General features: G+C 52.0%; 1 protein-coding gene across 1 annotated transcript in view; it reads right to left on the minus strand.

Moving 5' to 3' along the window:
- The window catches only part of ADAMTS12 (ADAM metallopeptidase with thrombospondin type 1 motif 12), a 182,468-nt gene that overhangs the window by 64,533 nt on the left and 95,580 nt on the right, over positions 1-22,355 (minus strand). The window contains exon 12 of the mRNA XM_075330036.1: positions 11,482-11,608. Within this exon, the coding sequence (XP_075186151.1) occupies positions 11,482-11,608 (127 nt within the window). The remainder of the gene's footprint in view (positions 1-11,481; positions 11,609-22,355) is intronic.

Here is a 22,355-nt window from a genome sequence, read left to right on the forward strand (position 1 = left end):
GGTATCATACTGTGTGTGGTATCATAATGAGGGGATATCATACAGTGTGGTGGCTAAAGGAGCATCATACTGAGGGGACATCATATTGTATAGTGGTATCATAATGAGGAGACATCATACTGTGTGGTGGGCTGTGGGAGCATCATACTGAGGGAACATTATACTATGTGATGGTATCATACTGAGGGATAGTGGCGTAACTAGAGTTGGATGGGCCCCGGTGCAAAGTTTAGACCTGGGCCCCCCCTCCACATACACAGACACTTGGGGTAAGGCATACCTCCCAACTTTTAAAGAAGGAAAAGAAGGACAAAGTTTGCGCGCCGTGGCAAATTTTTAGGCCACGCCCCCTAACCACACCCATTTCACAGTCACGCCCATATCCACTCCCCATCCACACCCATTCAGCATGGACACGCAGGCAGCCGGCGGGCCTCCAGCATGGACACGCAGGCAGCCGGCGGGCCTCCAGCATGGACACGCAGGCAGCCGGCGGGCCTCCAGCATGGACACGCAGGCAGCCGGCGGGCCTCCAGCATGGACACGCAGGCAGCCGGCGGGCCTCCAGCATGGACACGCAGGCAGCCGGCGGGCCTCCAGCATGGACACGCAGGCAGCCGGCGGGCCTCCAGCATGGACACGCAGGCAGCCGGCGGGACTCCAGCATGGACACGCAGGCAGCCGGCGGGCCTCCAGCATGGACACGCAGGGAGCCACAGTGAGGCGGCCGGTCGCCCACACAGTGAGGTGGCCGGTCGCCTTCACAGACAGGCGGCAGGGGGGCACCCGCACAGACAGGCGGCAGGGGGGCGCCCGCACAGACAGGCGGCCGGGGGGCGCCCGCACAGACAGGCGGCCGGGGGGCGCCCGCACAGAAAGGCGGCCGGCCGACCGCACAGACAGGCGGCCAGCCGACCGCACAGAGAGGCTCCGGCCGGGGGTGAGGGGGGGGAGGGAGGGAAATCAGCGCTGGGGAGATTTTACTGTACCAGCAGCAGCACAGGCAGCGCTCCTCTCTGTTATGCCACGTCTACTGGGATGGTAGGAGGGAAAAGCAGGGAGGCGGAGAGAGAGTGGGTGGGCGGAGCCCGGGAGCCGGCCGTCCCGATCGTGGCAACGGGACAAACAACGTAAAGCGTGAAAGTCCCGCTGTATCCGGGACGGTTGGGAGGTATGGGGTAAGGGATAATGACACTGACACTCGGGGTACAGGATAATGACGCTGACACTTGGCTCTCACCCACAGCACCCTGAAATCCCTCTATCAGCACCCAGCTTTCCTATGTTCTGATATTTATCTTGTCCTCAGCACCCAGCTTTCCCATATCAGAGCATGAGAAAGCTGGGTGCTGAGAGATGTATATCAGAACATGGGAAAGCTGGGTGCTGAGAGATGTATATCAGAACATGGGAAAGCTGGGTGCTGAGAGATGTATAGCAGAGCATGGGAAAGTTGGCTGCTGAGGGAAAGAGCCTTTTTCCCTCAGCACAAAACATTTCCATCCCATACTTGTATCTTTGTCCCCCCCTGTATAAAGTTCTCAAAATACTATAACAGCCCCCACATAGCCTTCCAAATAATTGTATAAAGGGTCTCACATAACCCTTCATATATTAGAATGCAGATACATAGCCCTCCATATATTATAATGCACCCCCATAATCCTCCATGTATAAAGTAGCCCTTCAATTATAATGCATTTCCCATAGTTCTCCATGTATTAAAATTCACCCCATAGTTCTCCATATATTATACTGCACCACATAGTCCTCCATGTTTTATAATGCACTTCCATAGTCCATGTATAAGGTAGCCTCCATAGTCCTCCATATATTATAATGCAGCCCCCATAGTCCTATATGTATTATAACACAACCCCATAACACTTCAGATGGTATTATGCAGCCCCATACTCCTCCATGTATAATTCACCCCTATATTCCATGTATAAGGTGTCCCTTCATTTTGTATTATACAGCCCCCCCCCGACCTCCATTTTAATGCAGCCCTATAGACCTCCAGTATAATGCAGCCTCATAGACCTCTATGTATATTACACCTCTATATTCAATGTATAAGGTGTCCTTCATGTTTATTATGCAGCCTCACCAGGCCTCCATATATAATAATGCAGCCAACCTCTCCAGGCCTCCATGTATAATATAGCAGCCAGCCTCCCAGGCCTCCATGTATAATATAGCAGCCAGCCTCCCCAGGCCTCCATGTATAATAATGCAGCCAGCCTCCCCAGGCCTCCATGTATAATAATGCAGCCAGCCTCCCCAGGCCTCCATGTATAATAATGCAGCCAGCCTCCCCAGACCTCCATGTATAATAATGCAGCCAGTCTCCCCAGGCCTCCATGTATAATAATGCAGCCAGCCTCCCCAGGCCTCCATGTATAATAATGCTGCCAGCCTCCCCAGGCCTCCATGTACAGTATAATGGAGTCTCCCCAGGCCTCCATGTACAGTATAATGCAGCCTCCCCAGGCCTCCATGCACAGTATCATGCAGCCTCCCCACCCCAGGCCTCCATGTACAGTATCATGCAGCCTCCCCACCCCAGGCCTCCATGTACAGTATCATGCAGCCTCCCCACCCCAGGCCTCCATGTACAGTATCATGCAGCCTCCCCACCCCAGGCCTCCATGTACAGTATCAGGCAGCCTCCCCACCCCAGGCCTCCTTGTACAGTATCAGGCAGCCTCCCCACCCCAGGCCTCCATGTACAGTATCATGCAGCCTCCCCACCCCAGGCCTCCATGTACAGTATCAGGCAGCCTCCCCACCCCAGGCCTCCATGTACAGTATCATGCAGCCTCCCCACCCCAGGCCTCCTTGTACAGTATCAGGCAGCCTCCCCACCCCAGGCCTCCATGTACAGATGCAGCCTCCCCACCCCAGGCCTCCATGTACAGTATCAGGCAGCCTCCCCACCCCAGGCCTCCATGTACAGATGCAGCCTCCCCACCCCAGGCCTCCATGTACAGTATCATGCAGCCACCCCACCCCAGGCCTCCATGTACAGTATCAGGCAGCCTCCCCACCCCAGGCCTCCATGTACAGTATCATGCAGCCTCCCCACCCCAGGCCTCCTTGTACAGTATCAGGCAGCCTCCCCACCCCAGGCCTCCATGTACAGATGCAGCCTCCCCACCCCAGGCCTCCATGTACAGTATCAGGCAGCCTCCCCACCCCAGGCCTCCATGTACAGATGCAGCCTCCCCACCCCAGGCCTCCATGTACAGTATCAGGCAGCCTCCCCACCCCAGGCCTCCATGTACAGATGCAGCCTCCCCACCCCAGGCCTCCATGTACAGTATCATCCAGCCTTCCCACCCCAGGCCTCCATGTACAGTATAATGCAGCCTCCCCACTCCAGGCCTCTGACCACCGTGTACTCATATATATATAAAAAAAAAAACCAAGTACTCACCGCTCTCCTCCTTCCACTGCTGCTCTGTCCTGACGTCTCCTTGTTCCACTGATGCTGTACTCCCTGCTCTCCTCCTTCCACTGCTGCTCGTCCTCCCGGTGCTGCGGTCGGCGTCCTCCCTCCCTGCGCTCTGTGCACTCAGCACAGCAGTCGCACAGGAGTGACGTCACCGCACAGGCACAGGGGGAGAATGATGATGCAGAGCGGCGCCGGCCGCTCTTTGCTTCATTATTACTGTGCGCGGTGACGGGGGAGGGGGGCCCCGGTGCCGCCGCTGACATCGGGCAGGAGGGCCCGGTGTCGGGGGTGGCAGCGGGTCATATAGTGGGCGCGTGCACTGTGATAGATCAGCGCAGCTTCTCTCTCACTGAGAGGAGCTGGCTGCTGATCTGCCGGGTCCCTGCGGGCCCCAAACCGCCCGGGCCCGGTCGCGATCGCGACCGCTGCGACCGCGGTAGTTACGCCACTGCTGAGGGAACATTATACTATGTGATGGTATCATACTGAGGGGACGACATACTGTGTGGTGTGCTGTGGGGGTGTTGTGGGGGTACTGATTGTGCAACATCATACTGTGTGGACAGACTTTAGGGTCATTGTGCTGTGTGAGGCTACTATACTGTGTTGGGGGCACTGAGGGGGTGTTATACTTTGCTGGAGGTGTAGCGCCCCTGAGATTGGTCGCTACAGGGTATATCATTATATCTTTCCCTGGCATGTCAAGATGCTAATCTAGTAAGTTCTACACACACCTCACACCACCATACAGCAGGGAGAAGCCGTCACTAGGAAAGGGTTAATAATATTTCTACAGACACAGGAAGTGACTCAGCCAGTTCTTAGCAGATGCAGGTTGCCATAGAAACTTGTAAAAGTGGGGGCATGAGCAGTTAGGAATAGAAAACAGTTTCACTTTACCTGAGAATAAGCTTGGACACGAGTCAGAGCAGACGCACAGTGGTGCAGCTCCCTGAAGGGGAGGCTGTCAGGCCTTCAGGGCGGCAGAACAGAGCTGTCTGGATTAACACCAAACAGACAGCACAACCAAGCTGGGGGCCAGTAACATCTAGAGAGATGGGACCCGGCACCTGTAATCGTGGACTAAAAGGGAGCAGTCGTCAGAGAGACGGGACTGGGCACAAGAAAGGCACAGAGCTCTAGTTCGCGTGGCCGAGGTGCGGCAGCAGAGAGGGAGCCGGAGAGAGGGGGATAGAGGTGCGACCCACGAGAGGCCTAGGCTGCCGGCCGTGCGGACCGAGACCGGGGAAGAGTACAGTGTTGTGCATGGAGGAGAAAGGCCACAGATTACCAAACCGGATCCAGCCTCTGACCTGCCCGGGAAGCAACCGGAGTCTCTGATGGCGAGGACCAGCACCCAGGGTGCCATACCACCTGAGCCAGTAAATAAAGTGACTGGAACCCGCACCTGGTGACTCTGTGAGTAACTGCCGCCGCCCTGTGCTCCGGCGCTCCCGTGGACTGCCGCCCCCGTTCTCACCAACCTCCCGGGGTCCCCAGCTTCACCCGTGGGGAGCGATACCATCCCGGCTGCACCTAACATCTGCCCCGGAGAGAGACTGTGCAGCGGCGGCTAATTCCTGGCCGCATACCGTGGGTGGCGCTACGAAGCATCCCCATTCCCTATCCAGTACTGCCCCTGGGAGAGGACTAGTCGCAGGAAGGGTCGGTGGCAGAGGAGGCTGAGACCCCAGTCACCGCTGCAACCGGTGACACACTTCCCAGGGGCCCCTCACCCTCCTTCCATTCCCATCTGTATTGGACACTTGTCCGTTTTCTGTTCTTATTTAACATGTAGCCGACGGGGTCACGAAACCGGGTCAGGCCTGTCACAGCTACCCCAAGGAACCACTGGCCCGATGACTAGTACCCTAAAGTGGGCTTTACACGCTACGATATTGTTAATGAATTATCATCGGGGTCACGTTGTTTGTGACGCACATCCGGCGTCATTAACGATATCGCACCGTGTGACACTTACCAGCGACCTTAACCGACCTCAAAAGTGGTGAAAATCGTTCACCATGGAGAGGTCGTCCTAAAACCAAAAATCGTTAATGGTTTATTATCGATATTGTTCGTCGCTTCTGCGGCAGCACACATCGCTGTGTGTGACATCGCAGGAACGACGAATGTCTCCTTACCTGCGTCCACCGGCAATGCGGAAGGAAGGAGGTGGGCGGGATGTTACGTCTCACTCATCTCCGCCCCTCCGCTTCTATTGGCCGGCCGCTTAGTGACGTCGCGGTGACGTCACTGTGGCGCCGAACGCACCTCCCCCTTGAAGGAGGGATTGTTCGGCAGTCACAGCGACGTCGCCGACCAGGTATGTGTGTGTGAAGCTGCCGTAGCGATAATGTTCGCTGCGGCAGCGATCACACGATATCGCACACACGACGGGGGCCGGTGCTTTTGTGAAGCCCCGCAGGTGTTGTGTCGGTGCGTTACCTTCAGGGACTCCACGTTGCTGGATCTCCGTCACTGGTAGGAAATCTTCGGTTTTGATCGTGACGCCACTCTCAGTATTGCGGCCAGTAGGGACCGCCACTGCAGGTTGAGGGACGCCTGGGGCTGATGGTATGTGCAGTTAGTTGGAATAGCCTCCTGAGAGTGAGGCAAGCCCCAGGGCCCGATGTAGGTTTGTAGTACCACAAGTCGCAGAATGACCACACAGGCAGGATGTCTTTCAGGGTTTTTACTCACTTCAGGTGGCAGGGTGAGTAGCCCGGGCGTAGCTGAGATGAACCAGGTAGGAACCAGGTATCCTTCAGGCTGACTTTATGAGGGTGACTACTGACTCGCCTTCCTTAGCCCTCGGTGGTTTGGGGTGACCCCGACTTTGAGTCCCTATGGGGGTCACCCAGGGAAGATGCTGCAGCCTCTCTCCCCTTGTTGTTGGCCGTGTGCTTGTTCCCCGGACCAGGCCACTCCAGCTGCTTGCCTCCTGTGACCTATGGGCCCTCACTGCGGTTACGTGGCTGCGGCTTTTGTGGTGTTGTGGTGTGGGCTTTAAGAGCCCCCACACTGGCAGGTTTAGCAGGGAAAGGTGAATCTATCCTCGCTTCGGGATCTGCCGCCCGGTTGGGCCTGGTGCTCTCTAGCAGTCTCCTTACTTCCCACTCCGTTGCACTCTCTAGCTGAAGCTGGCTTTCAGGCAGCACTCCTAGTTGACCGTTCTCCCCCGTCTGTAGCCACTGCGCGGACGCTGTCAGATTGCACAGCTCCAGGGATCTGCTCCTCACTTGAGCTCCCTGGACTCTACACTGAACTGGCTCACTGCTCCTCCTCTCCTGTTCTTGCCTACGCCACCTAGCAACCAGACTCTCCACCACACCCCTTGAGAGGAGATGGAGGCTCTACCCCCTCCACTATTCCAGTGAAGGTCAAGGCTTTTCCCCCTCCTGGGATCCCCAGGGGTCCTCTCATGGGTACATGTGTGAGACCTGATCACTATGCGCCTGTGTTCCACACCCCTGTCAGCCTTCTGGATTACCTGTATTGTACTGTCCCCAGCATGGGTGCAGTACTCAGTGGTGCCTGACCAGGTCAGGGGCGCCACATTCCCCCTTAGTTATCACCAGCACGTCCTCGGGCTGCAAGACAACATTTTAAAATGCATAAAACATTAAAACATGTAAAAACATTTAAAAGCACCAGGTACCAGACATCACCACCCTCCACCCACAAGTCCGTTAACCCACCCAAAACCCTCTCAGGAGGCAGGTCACCGGTCCTGTTGGTAACCAGGTCTGGGCCATCCGTTTCCCCAGACCTTTCCTCCAATCTTCCTCTCCCGTTGGCCGCGACTTCAGCCACTTCTGGCAGGATGTAGAGGCGGCTTTCATGGGCTGGTGGTTTCAGGGTATACCTGGTCTGGTGGATCCGCGCCGTCAGCCTCTTCTGGCAGGATTCAGAGGCGGCCTCCACAGTTGGTGCTGACCAGGTACCCTCTTTGTGGTGGTGAGCCAAGGCCCCATAAACAGGCGTGCTCTCTGGTCGCAGGTGAGCCAAGGCCCTATATACGGACGGGCCCCTCCTGGTTGCAGACGAGCCAAGCCCCTAAACAGGCTGGCCCTGGTGGTGGTGCCACTGGTGTAACTATTTACACTGCGAGAGTTTGTGGCTATAGCAAGTTCATAGCCTTAAAGTTTATTTCTCACAATAGTTTTTGTGGGCACATGCTTAAACAATAACGTTGCAAACTTTTCAACTTGTCAAACTGGTCAAACTTTCTTTACTTCTTTCTTTACTTTACTCCTCGGTACCAGGGCTTTGGCCTATTGGGCTACGGCACCTGCTGTTTTCTTGCTCCTTGTCATCCTCTGAGGTAGTTTCATCTGTAGGCTCTTTGTCTTTTCTTTCTTGATCTTCATCTGTTTCTTTTTCTGCATCTGTTTCTTTATCTCTGTCTTTGGGACATGGTGCTACGTCTAAGGCATAGTAGCCCCTTTCTCCTTGATGCAAGGTGAACTGTACTGCGTCTCCAATTTTCAAATTTCTGCCTGAATGTCCTCTGGGCAGGTGGGCTTGAACATCTCTCCGATTCACAAATATGCCCTCTTTTATTCCTCTTGCTACAATAAAGCCGTATCCGCTTTTCAAATTGAAGTCCTCCACAACTCCTCTACAAAGGGGTCCTCTGACCTGAGCTTTGGATCTTCTCAGGGCTCGTTTTTCTTGCAGGTCTCTGGCTGTGACTTCTCTCTGCTCTGGAGACTGTGGTGTTGGAGGATACTTTGTTCTGCTGCGCCGTGTCTTGCGGGCTGGGTTCATGCCTGCGGGCTCCCAGGTGAGGTCTTTGGGCTGATCTTCGTCGGCAGACGGGGTCAGATCTTCCTCATCCCAGCGAGAATAGGGTAACATCTCCGGCTCTGAGTATAGGTCCACTGCGGGTGGCTCCGGAGTCAGCTCCTCAGCTTCCTGGCCTCCTCTCCCCCTTAGTTCTTCGCTGCACTCTGGTTGTGGCAGTGCTGGGGATGGGCTTTCTTCAGCTGGTCTGGGCGGTGGACTCTCTGGCGCGGCTGCAGGGGTTGCCTGAATCTCCTTGGGGGTATGCGGAGGGAGCAGATACCGATCCACCATCTCCTGTGGGAACTGGGCCTCTAGGTCAGCCTTCAGCTTCCAGTATTCAGGGTCCTCTCCTATCAGGGTCTTCCTAGCAGGGACCTCTTTGGACTGGGGAGCGGTGTCTGCTCTGGCCTTGCAGGCCGGGAAAAATAGTGATGCAATCTCTTGGCGGGCCGCGCCCTGTATGGCGGCGGCCTGGTCTTGGCGGGCCGCGCCTGGCATGGCGGCGGCCTGGTCTTGGCGGGCCACGCCTGGCGGCGGCCTGGTCTTGGCGGGCCGCGCCCGGCATGGCGGCGGCCTGGATCAGTGTCGCTGTTGCAGGGGGCTCTGTGCAGGCTGGGCTGGACGTCGCTGCAGCGATCGGAGCTTGGCGGGCCGCACCCGGCGGGGCTGCGGCCTGGTTCAGCATCTCACTTGCGGCGCGGACGAGTGTCGCTGCTGCGGTGGGGTCTTGGCGGACTGGGCTCAGCAGGGTGGCAGCCTGGGTCAGTGTCACACCTGCGGCACGGATCAGTATCGCAGTGGTAGTCGGACCTTTGCGGGCCAGGCGGGGCATGGCTGCGGCTGCCTGGATTTGGCGGGCCGCATCTAGCGTGGCTGCGGCCTGGTTCGGTGGCGCCGCGCCGGGCGCCTCTTCCGGGACCGCGGGCGTGGCAGCAGGGGTCGGGGCACTTGCGCTGGCCGGGGCATCACTCGACTCACCCATCTGTGGCAGCATCGGGGTCTGCGTCGTCGCCGCTCGGTCTGACATGCGTCGCGCGGCTCCCTCCTCGTAGGTCCGCACCGCCGCAGCCATCTCCAGGAGCTCCGTGCATTCTTCCCTAAGCTGTCGCACAATCCCGGCCTCCAGCCGGTCGCAGAAGATGGCAAGCTCCCGGCACCACCAGGCAGCAGTGCCTGGTTCTGGGTATCCGCGTCTAGACTCCATTTTCTCTAACAAGCTGCTGGCTTCTCTTCTGCTCCGCCGTCTCTGGACGCTTCCGCTTTCTTCATCAGCGAGGTCAGGACTCTGCAGAGGATCTCTGGGTAGCCACACCTCTTCGTGGGCGGTAACTTCTTCCAGCGCGGGCTGCTGTTGTTTTTCAGCGCGCTTTTCATGGTGGCAATATGGCGGCGCTTCCAATTTTTCAAGTGGACCGCCCAGGCACATGGTCACCTGTCTGAACAGGTCTAGTCCTTATCCTGTTCGTGACGCCAGATGTGAAGCCCCGCAGGTGTTGTGTCGGTGCGTTACCTTCAGGGACTCCACGTTGCTGGATCTCCGTCACTGGTAGGAAATCTTCGGTTTTGATCGTGACGCCACTCTCAGTATTGCGGCCAGTAGGGACCGCCACTGCAGGTTGAGGGACGCCTGGGGCTGATGGTATGTGCAGTTAGTTGGAATAGCCTCCTGAGAGTGAGGCAAGCCCCAGGGCCCGATGTAGGTTTGTAGTACCACAAGTCGCAGAATGACCACACAGGCAGGATGTCTTTCAGGGTTTTTACTCACTTCAGGTGGCAGGGTGAGTAGCCCGGGCGTAGCTGAGATGAACCAGGTAGGAACCAGGTATCCTTCAGGCTGACTTTATGAGGGTGACTACTGACTCGCCTTCCTTAGCCCTCGGTGGTTTGGGGTGACCCCGACTTTGAGTCCCTATGGGGGTCACCCAGGGAAGATGCTGCAGCCTCTCTCCCCTTGTTGTTGGCCGTGTGCTTGTTCCCCGGACCAGGCCACTCCAGCTGCTTGCCTCCTGTGACCTATGGGCCCTCACTGCGGTTACGTGGCTGCGGCTTTTGTGGTGTTGTGGTGTGGGCTTTAAGAGCCCCACACTGGCAGGTTTAGCAGGGAAAGGTGAATCTATCCTCGCTTCGGGATCTGCCGCCCGGTTGGGCCTGGTGCTCTCTAGCAGTCTCCTTACTTCCCACTCCGTTGCACTCTCTAGCTGAAGCTGGCTTTCAGGCAGCACTCCTAGTTGACCGTTCTCCCCCGTCTGTAGCCACTGCGCGGACGCTGTCAGATTGCACAGCTCCAGGGATCTGCTCCTCACTTGAGCTCCCTGGACTCTACACTGAACTGGCTCACTGCTCCTCCTCTCCTGTTCTTGCCTACGCCACCTAGCAACCAGACTCTCCACCACACCCCTTGAGAGGAGATGGAGGCTCTACCCCCTCCACTATTCCAGTGAAGGTCAAGGCTTTTCCCCCTCCTGGGATCCCCAGGGGTCCTCTCATGGGTACATGTGTGAGACCTGATCACTATGCGCCTGTGTTCCACACCCCTGTCAGCCTTCTGGATTACCTGTATTGTACTGTCCCCAGCATGGGTGCAGTACTCAGTGGTGCCTGACCAGGTCAGGGGCGCCACACTTTCACGCTCAATATCGCTAGCAATTGCTAGGAATATTGTAGCGTGTAAAGCCCGCTTGAGGCCCCGTGGACGCTACAGAGGCACTATTGAATCATCATACTGTACATGACTTTGTGAGGCTGTGGGGTAACATTGTTGGGGAATTCAGTGTGTGATGATGGGGCATTTTTGGGAACATCGCATTGTATAATGCTCATATCATACTCTATAATGTCCATACAAGGGAAAACTGAGTAAGAACATAAAGGGGCTCATTGGGGCCACAATACACACCCCTCTCCTTGTTTCTAAAGATCGGGAGATAAAACTCCACCTTCACTGCCAAAAAGTTTTTTCTGGGAGGGAGCCAAATTGGAACATTTGCTATGACGCTCCGTGATTGCCGTGTGGCGCAGCTCACAGCTATAACATGTACAGTATATAGCACAATGAATCCTCCAGACACACGGTCGCATTATAGACCCATGTTGTTGACCGCGAACAATGATGGTTCCTACTGAATGACAGAAAGTAGAGAAAACTGTGAGGAGTACAAAGTGCAGGACGTAAATTGGAAATGTTATACATTTTCACTGCACATTGGTGCTACGGTAGATCGGTCTGGGCTTACCTGGCCGGGCAGTCCTGCAGGTTGCACTTCTTCTGTCTCGGCATCGGCTGCTCATTCGGATCACAGAAGGTATATTTTACCACACCTTTTCCTTTGCTAACACATCTGGCAACCTGGCGCTGAACCCCTGGGAGGAAGATGCAAGGAATCATTACGGATGTAGCAGAGCTGAGGTTGTCATTTCAATGCACTACAGTTACTGTCCTTCAATGTAAGTTTTAGGAAGTCTAAGGGGCACTTTACACACTATGACATCGAAAGCCGGTGCTGCGATGCCGTGCGCGATAGTCCCCGCCCCCGTCGCAGCTGCGATATCATGGTGATAGCTGCCGTAGCGAACATTATCGCTACGGCAGCTTCCCATGCACTTTACCTGCCCTGCGACGTCACTCTGGCCGGCGAACCGCCTCCTTATTAAGGGGGCGGGTCGTGCGGCGTCATAGCGACTTCACACGGCAGGCGGCCAATAGAAGCGGAGGGGCGGAGATGAGCGGGACGTAAACATCCCGCCCACCTCTGTCCTTCCGCATAGCCGACGTGAGCCGCAGGACGCAGGTAGGAGATGTTCCTCGCTCCTGCGGCTTCATACACAGCGATGTGTGCTGCCGCAGGAACGAGGAACAACATCGTAACATCGGTATTTCCCAATTCTTGGAAATGACCGAGGCTACACCAATGATACCATTACAACGCTTTTGCGCTCGTTAATCGTATCATAAAGGATTTACACACTACGATATCGCCTGCGACGCCGGATGTGCGGCACTTTCATTTTGACCCCACCGACATCGCACCTGCGATGTCGTAGTGTGCAAAGTGCCCCTAAGACCAGGAGGGAACAATTTTCTGAAGAATTAATCCTCAGTGCAAAATAATGGCCTCCAAAATATCACACGTCATTCATAGTATTGTGTGAAAGGGAAACGACTGGACGTCTCTGAGCAGGACAGAACTGTAAAAGACTTGGGCACAGGCTCTCCAGTCAGGGTCTGTAGCTAAAATGGTCGTTGTCATTTGATCAGTCGTTACATAAATCAATAGTGCAAGTGAATGTAACAAATATATTTTACCAGACAAATATGCTTCTGTGACGACATGGACTCTGTCAGTGCCTAGCATGGGTTAAGTTTCTTAAAATTCAGCCAAACATGATGTTTTTTGGTTTATAAACGGGGGATAAGCCCCTCATTGTTTTTACAAGACTTTTAAGAGTCTAGTGTTAAAGTTCTTGTTGACTCATGTAATTGCCTTGGCCAGTGAAGGTCAGATACCCAAACAAATCAATTATGTGAAGCTCCCATTGTATTACTATGTGTATTTCTAGATGAGATGTAACATAACGGTCTCTCCCTCGTCTCTGCCAGAGACCATTACTTCTAAGGATATTTTGTATACGGCTTTAAATGTAGCCAATAAGAGCTCAGTCTTATCCACCAATCGTGAAGACCCCAATGGTCTGAATGGAGAGCTCAGGGGTATAAGAAGGAGGATTGTTCATTGCCCGGGTAGACTCTTGCTACATGCTACCAATCTAGGATCTGCAGATCTGATTGGCAAGCCATAACCGAACCTGGATTATAAGACTAGATGGACTTCAGCATCGAATGCAAGGATTCGGCTGAGCTATCAAGGACTACCTAAGGAAGGAATCCAGCTTGGGACAATCCAGTCACCTGACTACAGGCTTTGCGGTCCTCAGCCAGCTTCCTAAATCTGGCATTATTCGATTCTCGGTGGGTGCCTGCCGAAAGCGGGGTGCTGCTGGTTTGGAGTAAGTAGCCCTGGAAGCTCTGAGGCACGGACATTCTAATCCCTGGTGAGCCAGCGGAAGGGTGAGACTCTGTTGCCTGTTACATTTGTGTGTTTTGCTGGTTATGTGCTATGTGCCGTTAATTGTTTGGGGATCCAATAAAGTCCTAATATTGTGATTCCCTCACCCTCCCTGTGTTGTCTGAGTAGTGTTCCGCCCATGGTTAAGGAGGTTGGGCGTTCAGTTGGGATAAGCCCTGGGCAATGCTGTCTTTCTAAAGGCGGCCGGGTCAGCGGACGAGAGCACCCACTGACCCCCGTGTCTCCACAGCTTCTTTCTCCACTTATAAGTCACTTCTCTTCTTCCCACTTCCCTGCCTCCTGAGCTCATCATAGACTGAAAATCTGCTAAAATCCAACCTGCTCAAGGTAATATGAACTGTCAGCTCACTGAGGCATCAGATTACAGCTGACAATTAATGATGTGTGAACCCGAACTGTAAAGTTAGGGGTCCGTAGCAGATACCTAGTATCCGTGCAACGAACCTGGACACAGAGTTCTCGGGGAACTCTGTGTAACTGCTCGAATTTGGCCACCCAGATAATTAAAAAAAAATAAAAGAAAAAGAAAGAAAGAAAATAGAGAATAAAGCAGTCTCCCGCTCGGCTGTAACACTACTTCCTGGGCCGCTCATTAACCCTCATGCATATTCACTGCTTCTCCCGCCCACTGGCAGTCAGTCTGTGATTGGTTGTAGACAAACCACAAGTGTGTGTGATTGCTTGGAATCACAATACCCAGGGTAATGAGCGGCCCCGGAAGTAGTGTTACAGCCATGCAGGAGACTCAATAAGTATTATGCTCTGTCTCTAATCCAATTAGTCTTTTCTACCACCATTTTAAAGCACAATGTTCAGGTCCCCATAAACCTATATGGGGATAGGTGACCAGACAGATGTTCAGGATTAAATCCGGTCCCAAACCAGAGTTTTTTTTTAAATTTGGTTGGACTCGCCAATCCCGAATATCTGTGGGTTCGCCCATTTCTACAGACAATTAAAGCTTTGGAGAGAGAGGGGAACAGGGAGGAGCAGAGTGAGAAAGAGAGGCAAATAGACAAACCTGCTGCTTTGTAGTAAGTGCTGGATCTCACTCATGAGCTGGATTTAGAACTACACCGATGTATAATGTCCTCCATGCTGCTGATTTCTAGTAAGGGTTTTACCTTACTCCAGTGCTGGAATCACAGCTACACTGCTCAGTACTGCTGTATTATGTCCTCCATGCTGCTGCTTTTTAGTAAGTGATTTTTCTCACTATGCAGCTGGAATCAAAGCTTCACTGCTCAGTACTAGTAAGTGTTTTATCTCACTCTAAAGCTGGATTCACAGCTTTACTGCTTAATAATTTTCTCAATGCTGTTGTTTCTTTTTAGTAATCTGAAGGTACACAATGTTGAAACCCTGTCTTCCTGGAGCAGAGGCTAACAGAAGAAACCAAACCTATATTCTCCCTGCAGCTGCTCACTTCCCAGTAGTCAGGGCTGTGAAAGGAGTGGTTAAGGCCGCTTTACACGCAACGATATCGCTAACGAGATATCACTGGGGTCACGAAATTCGTGACGCACATCCAGCCTCGTTAGCGATGTTGCGTGTGACACCTACGAGCGTCTGCTAACGATCAGAAATACTCACCAAATCAATGATCGTTGACACATCGTTCATTTCCCAGATATCGTTGCTCGTTCTGGACGCAGGTTGTTCGTCGTTCCTGAGGCAGCACACATCGCTACGTGTGACACCCTGGAAACGACGAACAACACCGTATCTGCGTCCTCCGGCAACGAGGTGGGCGTGTCGTTAATGCGGCTGCTCTCCGACCCTCCGCTTCTATTGGTGGGCCGCTCTGTGACATCGCTGTGACGCTGCACGAACCTCCCCCTTAAAAAAGAGGTTGTTCGCCGGCCACAGCGACATCGTTAGGAAGGTAAGTTGGTGTGACGCGTACCGGCGATATTGTTCGCCACGGACAGATATTTGCCCGTGACGCACAAATGACGGGCGCGGATGTCGCAGTGTGTAAAGCGGCCTTTACAGTTATAGTCAACGTTCACTTCACAGCTGTAATCACTACACAACACTTTGACTGACAGCAGCATGTGTGCAGCTTGTGTATGGAGCAAGCTGTCAATTAATCTACTGTATAGTGAGTGACTGCTGCCTGCTCCGCCCCTGTAACAGGAAATGAGTGGCTGCAGGGGGGGGGGTAAAGCTTAATTTTCTCCCTGTAGCCGCTGCTCAGCTAAGTCGGCCACACAGGATATAAATACCTTTTACCTGCAGTCTCTCTTGCTGACATAAAAGCACATGGAGGAATTACAGCTTAGTATAAGTTCATCAAACATTTGTTACACAAAGATTTTTACAAACTCGCCGATTGTCATGGCAGCATGGGAATCTGTTCTGCCTACTGATTCTGACACTCCGCCCGATAACTTCTCTGGTGTCTGTGATCAATGAAGGCAGACTGGTAATTCATAGGCAGGCTAGCAAGTCTAAGGCGGGCTTTGCACACTACGACAGGTGCAGGTGCGATGTCGGTCGGGTCAAATTGAAAGTGACGCAAATCCGGCATCGCATGCGACATCGTAGTGTGTAAAGCCTAGATGATACGATTAACGAGCACAAAAGCGTCGTAATCGAATCATCGGTGCAGCGTCGGCGTAATCCATAATTACGCTGACGCGACGGTCCGATGTTGTTCCTCGCTCCTGCGGCAGCACACATCGCTGTGTGAGAAGCCGCAGGAGCGAGGAACATCTCCTACCGGCGTCACCGCGGCTTCCGTAGGATATGCGGAAGGAAGGAGGTGGGCGGGATGTTTACGTCCCGCTCATCTCCGCCCCTCCGCTCCTATTGGCCGCCTGCCGTGTGACGTCGCAGTGACGCCGCATGACCCGCCCCCTTAATAAGGAGGCGGGTTGCCGGCCAGAGCGACGTCGCAGGGCAGGTAAGTCAATGTGAAGCTGCCGTAGCGATAATGTTCGCTACGGCAGCTATCACAAGGATATCGCAGCTGCAACGGGGGCGGGGACTATCGCAGCGTGCAAAGTACCCCTAAGGGCTGCTTCTCACTTGCGAGTTTCTCGCAGTAGAGCAATGTGAGAAAATCTCGCATTGGAATCGGACACGTTAGTGAATGATTCAGCTCGCATTTGCGATTTTTTACTCAGTCCAAATCGGACTGAGAAAAAAATCGCAGCATGCTGCTTGTTTGCGAGTTTCTACTGCGAGTCTCTCCAATGCAAGTCCATGGGAGTGTGTAAATAATCAGATGTCACGGGACGGCACTCACACCATCCTAGTGACATCCGATTTTCTAAATACATTTCTCGCATGATTCCTAAAACACTGGAAACGAGTGATGTCTCACAATGTCTGTCAATCACTATCTCTGTCAGTCAGTCTCTCCCTCTCGGTCTCTATTCTCTCTCTGTCGGTCAGTCTGTCCGTCGGTCTGTCACTATCTCTGTCCCTCTCTCTCTGTCCATGTCAGTTTATCCCTCTCCCCCCTTCTCTCATACTCACCGATCCCCGATCACCGGCGCGGCGCTGCACAGCTGTCACACTGCTGCGGCGGCTTCTCCTCTTTTGAAAAAGCCGGCCGCTCTTTATTCAATCTCGTATTCCCTGCTTTACCCGCCCACCGGCGCCTATGATTGGTTGCAGTCAGACACGACCCCACGCTGAGTGACAGCTGCTCACTGCAACCAATCACAGCAGCCGGTGGGCGTGTCTATGCTGTGCAGTAAAATAAATAAATAATTAAAAAAAACGGCGTGCGGTCCCCCCCAATTTTAATACCAGCCAGATAAAGCCATACGGCTGAAGGCTGGTATTCTCAGAATGGGGAGCCCCAAGTTATGGGGAGCCCCCCAGCCTAACAATATCAGCCAGCAGCCGCCCAGAATGGCCGCAGCTATTAGATGCGACTGTTCTGGGGCTGTACCCGGCTCTTCCCGATTTGCCCTGGTGCGTTGGCAATCGGGGTAATAAGGAGTTAATGGCAGCCCATAGCTGACAATAAGTCCTAGATTAATCATTGCAGGCGTCTATGAGACACCCCCAATGATTAACCTGTAAATTAAAGTTAATAAACACACACAGTGAAAAAATCCTTTATTTGAAATAATAAACAATAACAAATTCCCTCGTTCACCACTTTATTAAGTATGCAAAAACCCCATCCTTGGCTAACGTAATCCACGGAGGTCCTGCGTCGCTACCAGCTCTGCTACATGAAGGTGACAAGAGCTGCAGAAGACACCGCCGCTCCTGTCACCTCCACGCAGCAACTGAGGTGAGTAGCGCGATCAGCTGAGCTGTCACTCAGGTTACTTGCGGCCACCGCTGGATCCTCCAACAGTGACAGCAAGTTGCCCGAGTGACAGCGATGAAGTCACAGGTGAGTTGCGGTCACAGGGGGAGGATCCAGCTAGCCGTGGGTAACCTGAGTGACACCAGCGCTAATCGCGCTGCTCAATTCAGTCACTCAGGGGCTTAGCGGTCACCGGTGAGTCCTTCACGGGTGACCGCTAATCAGGACTTGACACAGACAGAGCCGCGGGATGACAATGAAGTCGGGTGAAGTTCACCCGAGTTCATTCTGATTGTGCGGCTCTGTCTGTGTCTGCTGTCATCTGCCATTCAGCTCTGCTACATGGCTGTCTGTGTCTGCTGTCAGCGGCCATGTAGCAGAGCTGAATGGCAGATGACAGCTGTTGAGAAAAAAAGGATCACACACGCATTGCACACGCACTGCAATCATGATAAAAATCTGAGGATCGCACTGCAGTTGCATTGCACTCGCACCTAACGTGAACTAAAATCAGCCGAGTTTTTTTCAGCCAACTCGGACCAATTTTACTCGCATGGATGTGTTTCCAGCCTCAGGGCTCGTGCGTACGTTGTGTACTCACATGCATTTACACTGCGTATAGCACTGCAGTGTAAATGCATGCGTCCTGCGTCCCCAGCACAATCCATGAAGATTGTGCATGAGACGTGCGCACGATGCTTTTATGAACACAGCAATTTGGGTGATAACATTTTGACCCAAATCTGTGCGTTCATAAAAGGAGCATGTCAATTATTTGTGTGTTCTGGATGCAGCTCCCCTCTGTCTATGGTGGGGGCAGCAGCCAGAGCGCATGAAATCATCTTTTTTCTACAAAAAAACTGCATTCATTATGAAGTGTTTCTGCAGCGATTTGAAGCGCACATGAATATTCAGCAGTTACGTGCCCATGAGCTCTTAATCTCTGCTAGTCTGCTTGTTAGTCTCTTTTGATCACATGTCGTGGGAGAGCCAATTGCATCTGCTTCCCTCCTATATATGCTGGCTAGATCCTTCCTTCTATGCTAGCTGGTCTGGTGAAATGTTGTGATCCAGACTATGTTGTGATTGTTAGGGTACGTCCGCACTTTGCTTTTTACCTGCTTTTTTGCTGCTTTTTCAACTGCAGCGTTTTAATGCCAAAATGGATGTGTTCTGCTTTTCAAGCAAAGTCTATGGGAATTTGGGTTTCTAGACCGCATTATGCTGTTCAAAATGCTGCCTTTTTGTGGCAGAAATTTGGGCAAAAACTCTGCTTTGCAGTTCAAAACGCAAATGGCAAAAACAATTGACATGTTGCTTCTTTTTAAAAAGCAGAGTTTTTGCGCAGGTGCGATGTCGGTGGGGTCAAATCGAAAGTGACGCACATCCGGCGTCACTTGCGATGTCGTAGTGTGTAAATCCTAGATGATACGATTAACGAGCGCAAAAGCGTCGTTATCGTATCATCGGTGTATTCTCCGACATTTCTATAATGCCGGTGCAGCGACAGGTACGATGTTGTTCCTCATTCCTGCGGCAGCACACATCGCTGTGTGTGTGAAGCCGCAGGAGCGAGGAACATCTCCTACCTGCCTCACGGCTGCAATGAGGAAGGAAGGATGTGGGCGGGATGTTTACATCCTGCTCATCTCCGCCCCTCCGCCGCTATTGGCCGCCTGCCGTGTGACATCGCTATGATGCCGCACGACCCGCCCCCTTAGGAAGGAGGTGGTTCGCCGGCCAGAGCGACGGTCGCAGGGCAGGTGAGTGCATGTAATAATAATTGCACTCACCTGCCCATCGCAAGCCGATGCTGCAATGTCGCACGCGATAGTCCCCGCCCCCGTCATACGTGCGATATCTTGTGATAGCTGGCGTAGCGAACATTATTATAATGTTCGCTACGCCAGCTATCACAAGATATCGCACGTACGACGGGGGCGGGGACTATCGTGTGCGACATTGCAGCATCGGCTTGCGATGTCGCAACGTGCAAAGCCCGCCTTAGACTTGTTGCTGAGTGCAGTTGTGGTGTTAACCCTTGTTGCCTTTTGTTGCTACCTTCCTGCTCTTGCTTTTCTCCTGAGTCTTTTATTGTCTATTCCTCTGTGTGGGCAGTGCGTCAGAGTTTTGGTTTTCCCTTGTCTGCGTTTCCATCTCACTTCCGTCCCTTCCTTCTCTGGTTGGAGGGAAGAATCAGATTAGTTCTGGACAGGAGTATAGCCAGGCACGGGAGTGAGGCCGCTCCTCCATCAGGAGTAACCCTGAGATAAGGGATAGCCTAGGGTCCCCTAGCATGAGGGACAGCATAGTTATCGTACAGTCACATAGTGACTCCTGTACGTACAAATACCTATTATTCCTTACATATCATGTTCCATTAGATATAACAGTATGGGAACATCTTCCTTATAGTTTTATTAGGCTAGAATACATCTGTTATATGGGGCTGTATAAAGGCCCCATACAGTATCTTGTGGCTCTTTGTGCGCTGCTGTACAAGTCGTATCCATTTAATTCTCTTTGTTATTTTACTTTTATTGTTACTTTTGTTAATATTTTTCTCCATCTGGATGATATAAGGTTAAATAGATTTTTCTGCTTCTTCATCCTAATGGCGCTGTGTACTTTCTCAACCCTACGCTGTATAGCAATGTTCTACAGCAACAGCACATACGGTAATTACAGTCCTAATTATGTACAAATGCACATATTGTATGGGTATGTATGAGGCGGTGGCCTTGGATGCCGCTCATCTAATAGCAGTACACCGCTGTGAGCAGCCTGACCTCTCACCACGACAAATGTACAGCTAACAGCCAAGGAGCAAAGCAAGAAAAATCCAAGTAAAAAGCAAATATATGTATAAAACCTCCTGCCGGTAAAGAAATAAAATGCACATAATAAATCCTGACCTTGGTGGAAGCAATTTTTATTGGCAAAGAGAAAGTCGATATAAACATATAAACAAATACACAAAGGAGATAAAAGTCGGAACATTCAACAGGCAAAACCCTCCAATAATAATCATAGGATCGGAGGACGCACTCGGTAGCGAACACTTTTTCTCCATCTTTGACATATGGCTCACTTATACGACACAGCAATCACCAAACAATTAGCAAAATGCTTGTTGGTCGGGTGAGACGATTTTTAAGCTGGCTTATAAAAATCATCGTTTTGGCAAAACATTTTTCCATGTTGTATAATGGGCCTCAAATAGTCCTTCATATAGTAATGGGCCCCACATAGTCCTTTATATCATCTAATGCACCCCATAGTCCTCCATATACTACAATACACTCCCCATATTCCTCCATATAGCATTATACACCCCCACTTAGCATTATGCTGCCCCACATAGAATTATGCTTGCCTCCCCACGTGGTATTATGCAGCCTCACGTAGTATTATGCAGCCCCAAGTAGTATTATGCAGCCCAACATAGTATTGTGTGCCCCCCACATAGTATTATGCGCGTCCCACATAGTATTGTGCGCCCTCCCACTTAGTATTATGCAGTACCATATAGTATTATACACCCCCACATAGTATTATGCCTCCCCACGTAGTATTATGCTACCCCCACTTAGCATTATGCTGCCCCACATTATTATTATTATTTATTATTAGAGTGCCATTTATTCCATTGCGCTTTACAAGTGAAAGAGGGTATACGTACAACAATCATTAACCGTACACATAGCATTATGCGCCCCCACATAGCATTATGCTGCCCCACATAGAATTATGCCTGCCTCCCCACGTGGTATTATGCAGCCTCACGTAGTATTATGCAGCCCCACATGGTATTATGCAACCCAACATAGTATTGTGTGCCCCCCACATAGTATTATGCGCCTCCCACTTAGTATTATGCAGTACCATATAGTATTATACAATTATACACCCCACATAGTATTATGCTTCCCCACGTAGTATTATGCTACCCCCACATAGTATTATGCACCCCTCACATAGTATCATACACCCCCACTTAGCATTATGTAGCTCCATATAGTATTATGCTGTGTCAGTGCTACATAGTATTATGCACACCCACATAGTATTATACACCCCTACATGTCATTATATACTCCTGCGATGAAAATAAATTTGAAAGTGCTGCCGGCGCTGACACCGTAGACAGCCACCGCCGGGCCCCCCCTGGCTCATGGGCCCCATAGCAGTGGTATGGCCTGCCCCTATTGGCGGTGCGCCACTGGGTAATGGTGCAAATAACATCCTATTCTATGGTTCCAGAGCAATCGTTAATGAATATTTTGTGTGCATAGAGAATTCATCAGCTCATGTAGACAGGCCAATAAAAGATGCCGGGCGGCTTGTAAGAAAACAATTGGCAGTCATTTCATAGTTTCATAGTTTTTAAGGTTGAAGGGAGACTCTAAGTCTATCTAGTTCAACCTGTAGCCTAACATGTTGATCCAGAGGAAGGCAAAAAAAACCCAATGTGTCAAATAAGCTCCAATGGGGAAAAAAATTCCTTCCTGACTCCACATACGGCAATCAGACTAGTTCCCTGGATTAACACCCTGTCATAAAATCTAATATACATAACTGGTAATATTAAATTTTTCAAGAAAGGCATCCAGGCTCTGCTTAAATGTTAGTAGTGAATCACTCATTACAACATCATACGGCAGAGAGCTCCATAGTCTCACTGCTCGTACAGTAAAGAATCCTCATCTGTGATTATGATTAAACATTCTTTCCTCAAGACTTAGCG

This window comes from Anomaloglossus baeobatrachus, chromosome 1, assembly GCF_048569485.1.
Source record: "Anomaloglossus baeobatrachus isolate aAnoBae1 chromosome 1, aAnoBae1.hap1, whole genome shotgun sequence".
Taxonomy (NCBI): Eukaryota; Metazoa; Chordata; class Amphibia; order Anura; family Aromobatidae; genus Anomaloglossus; species Anomaloglossus baeobatrachus.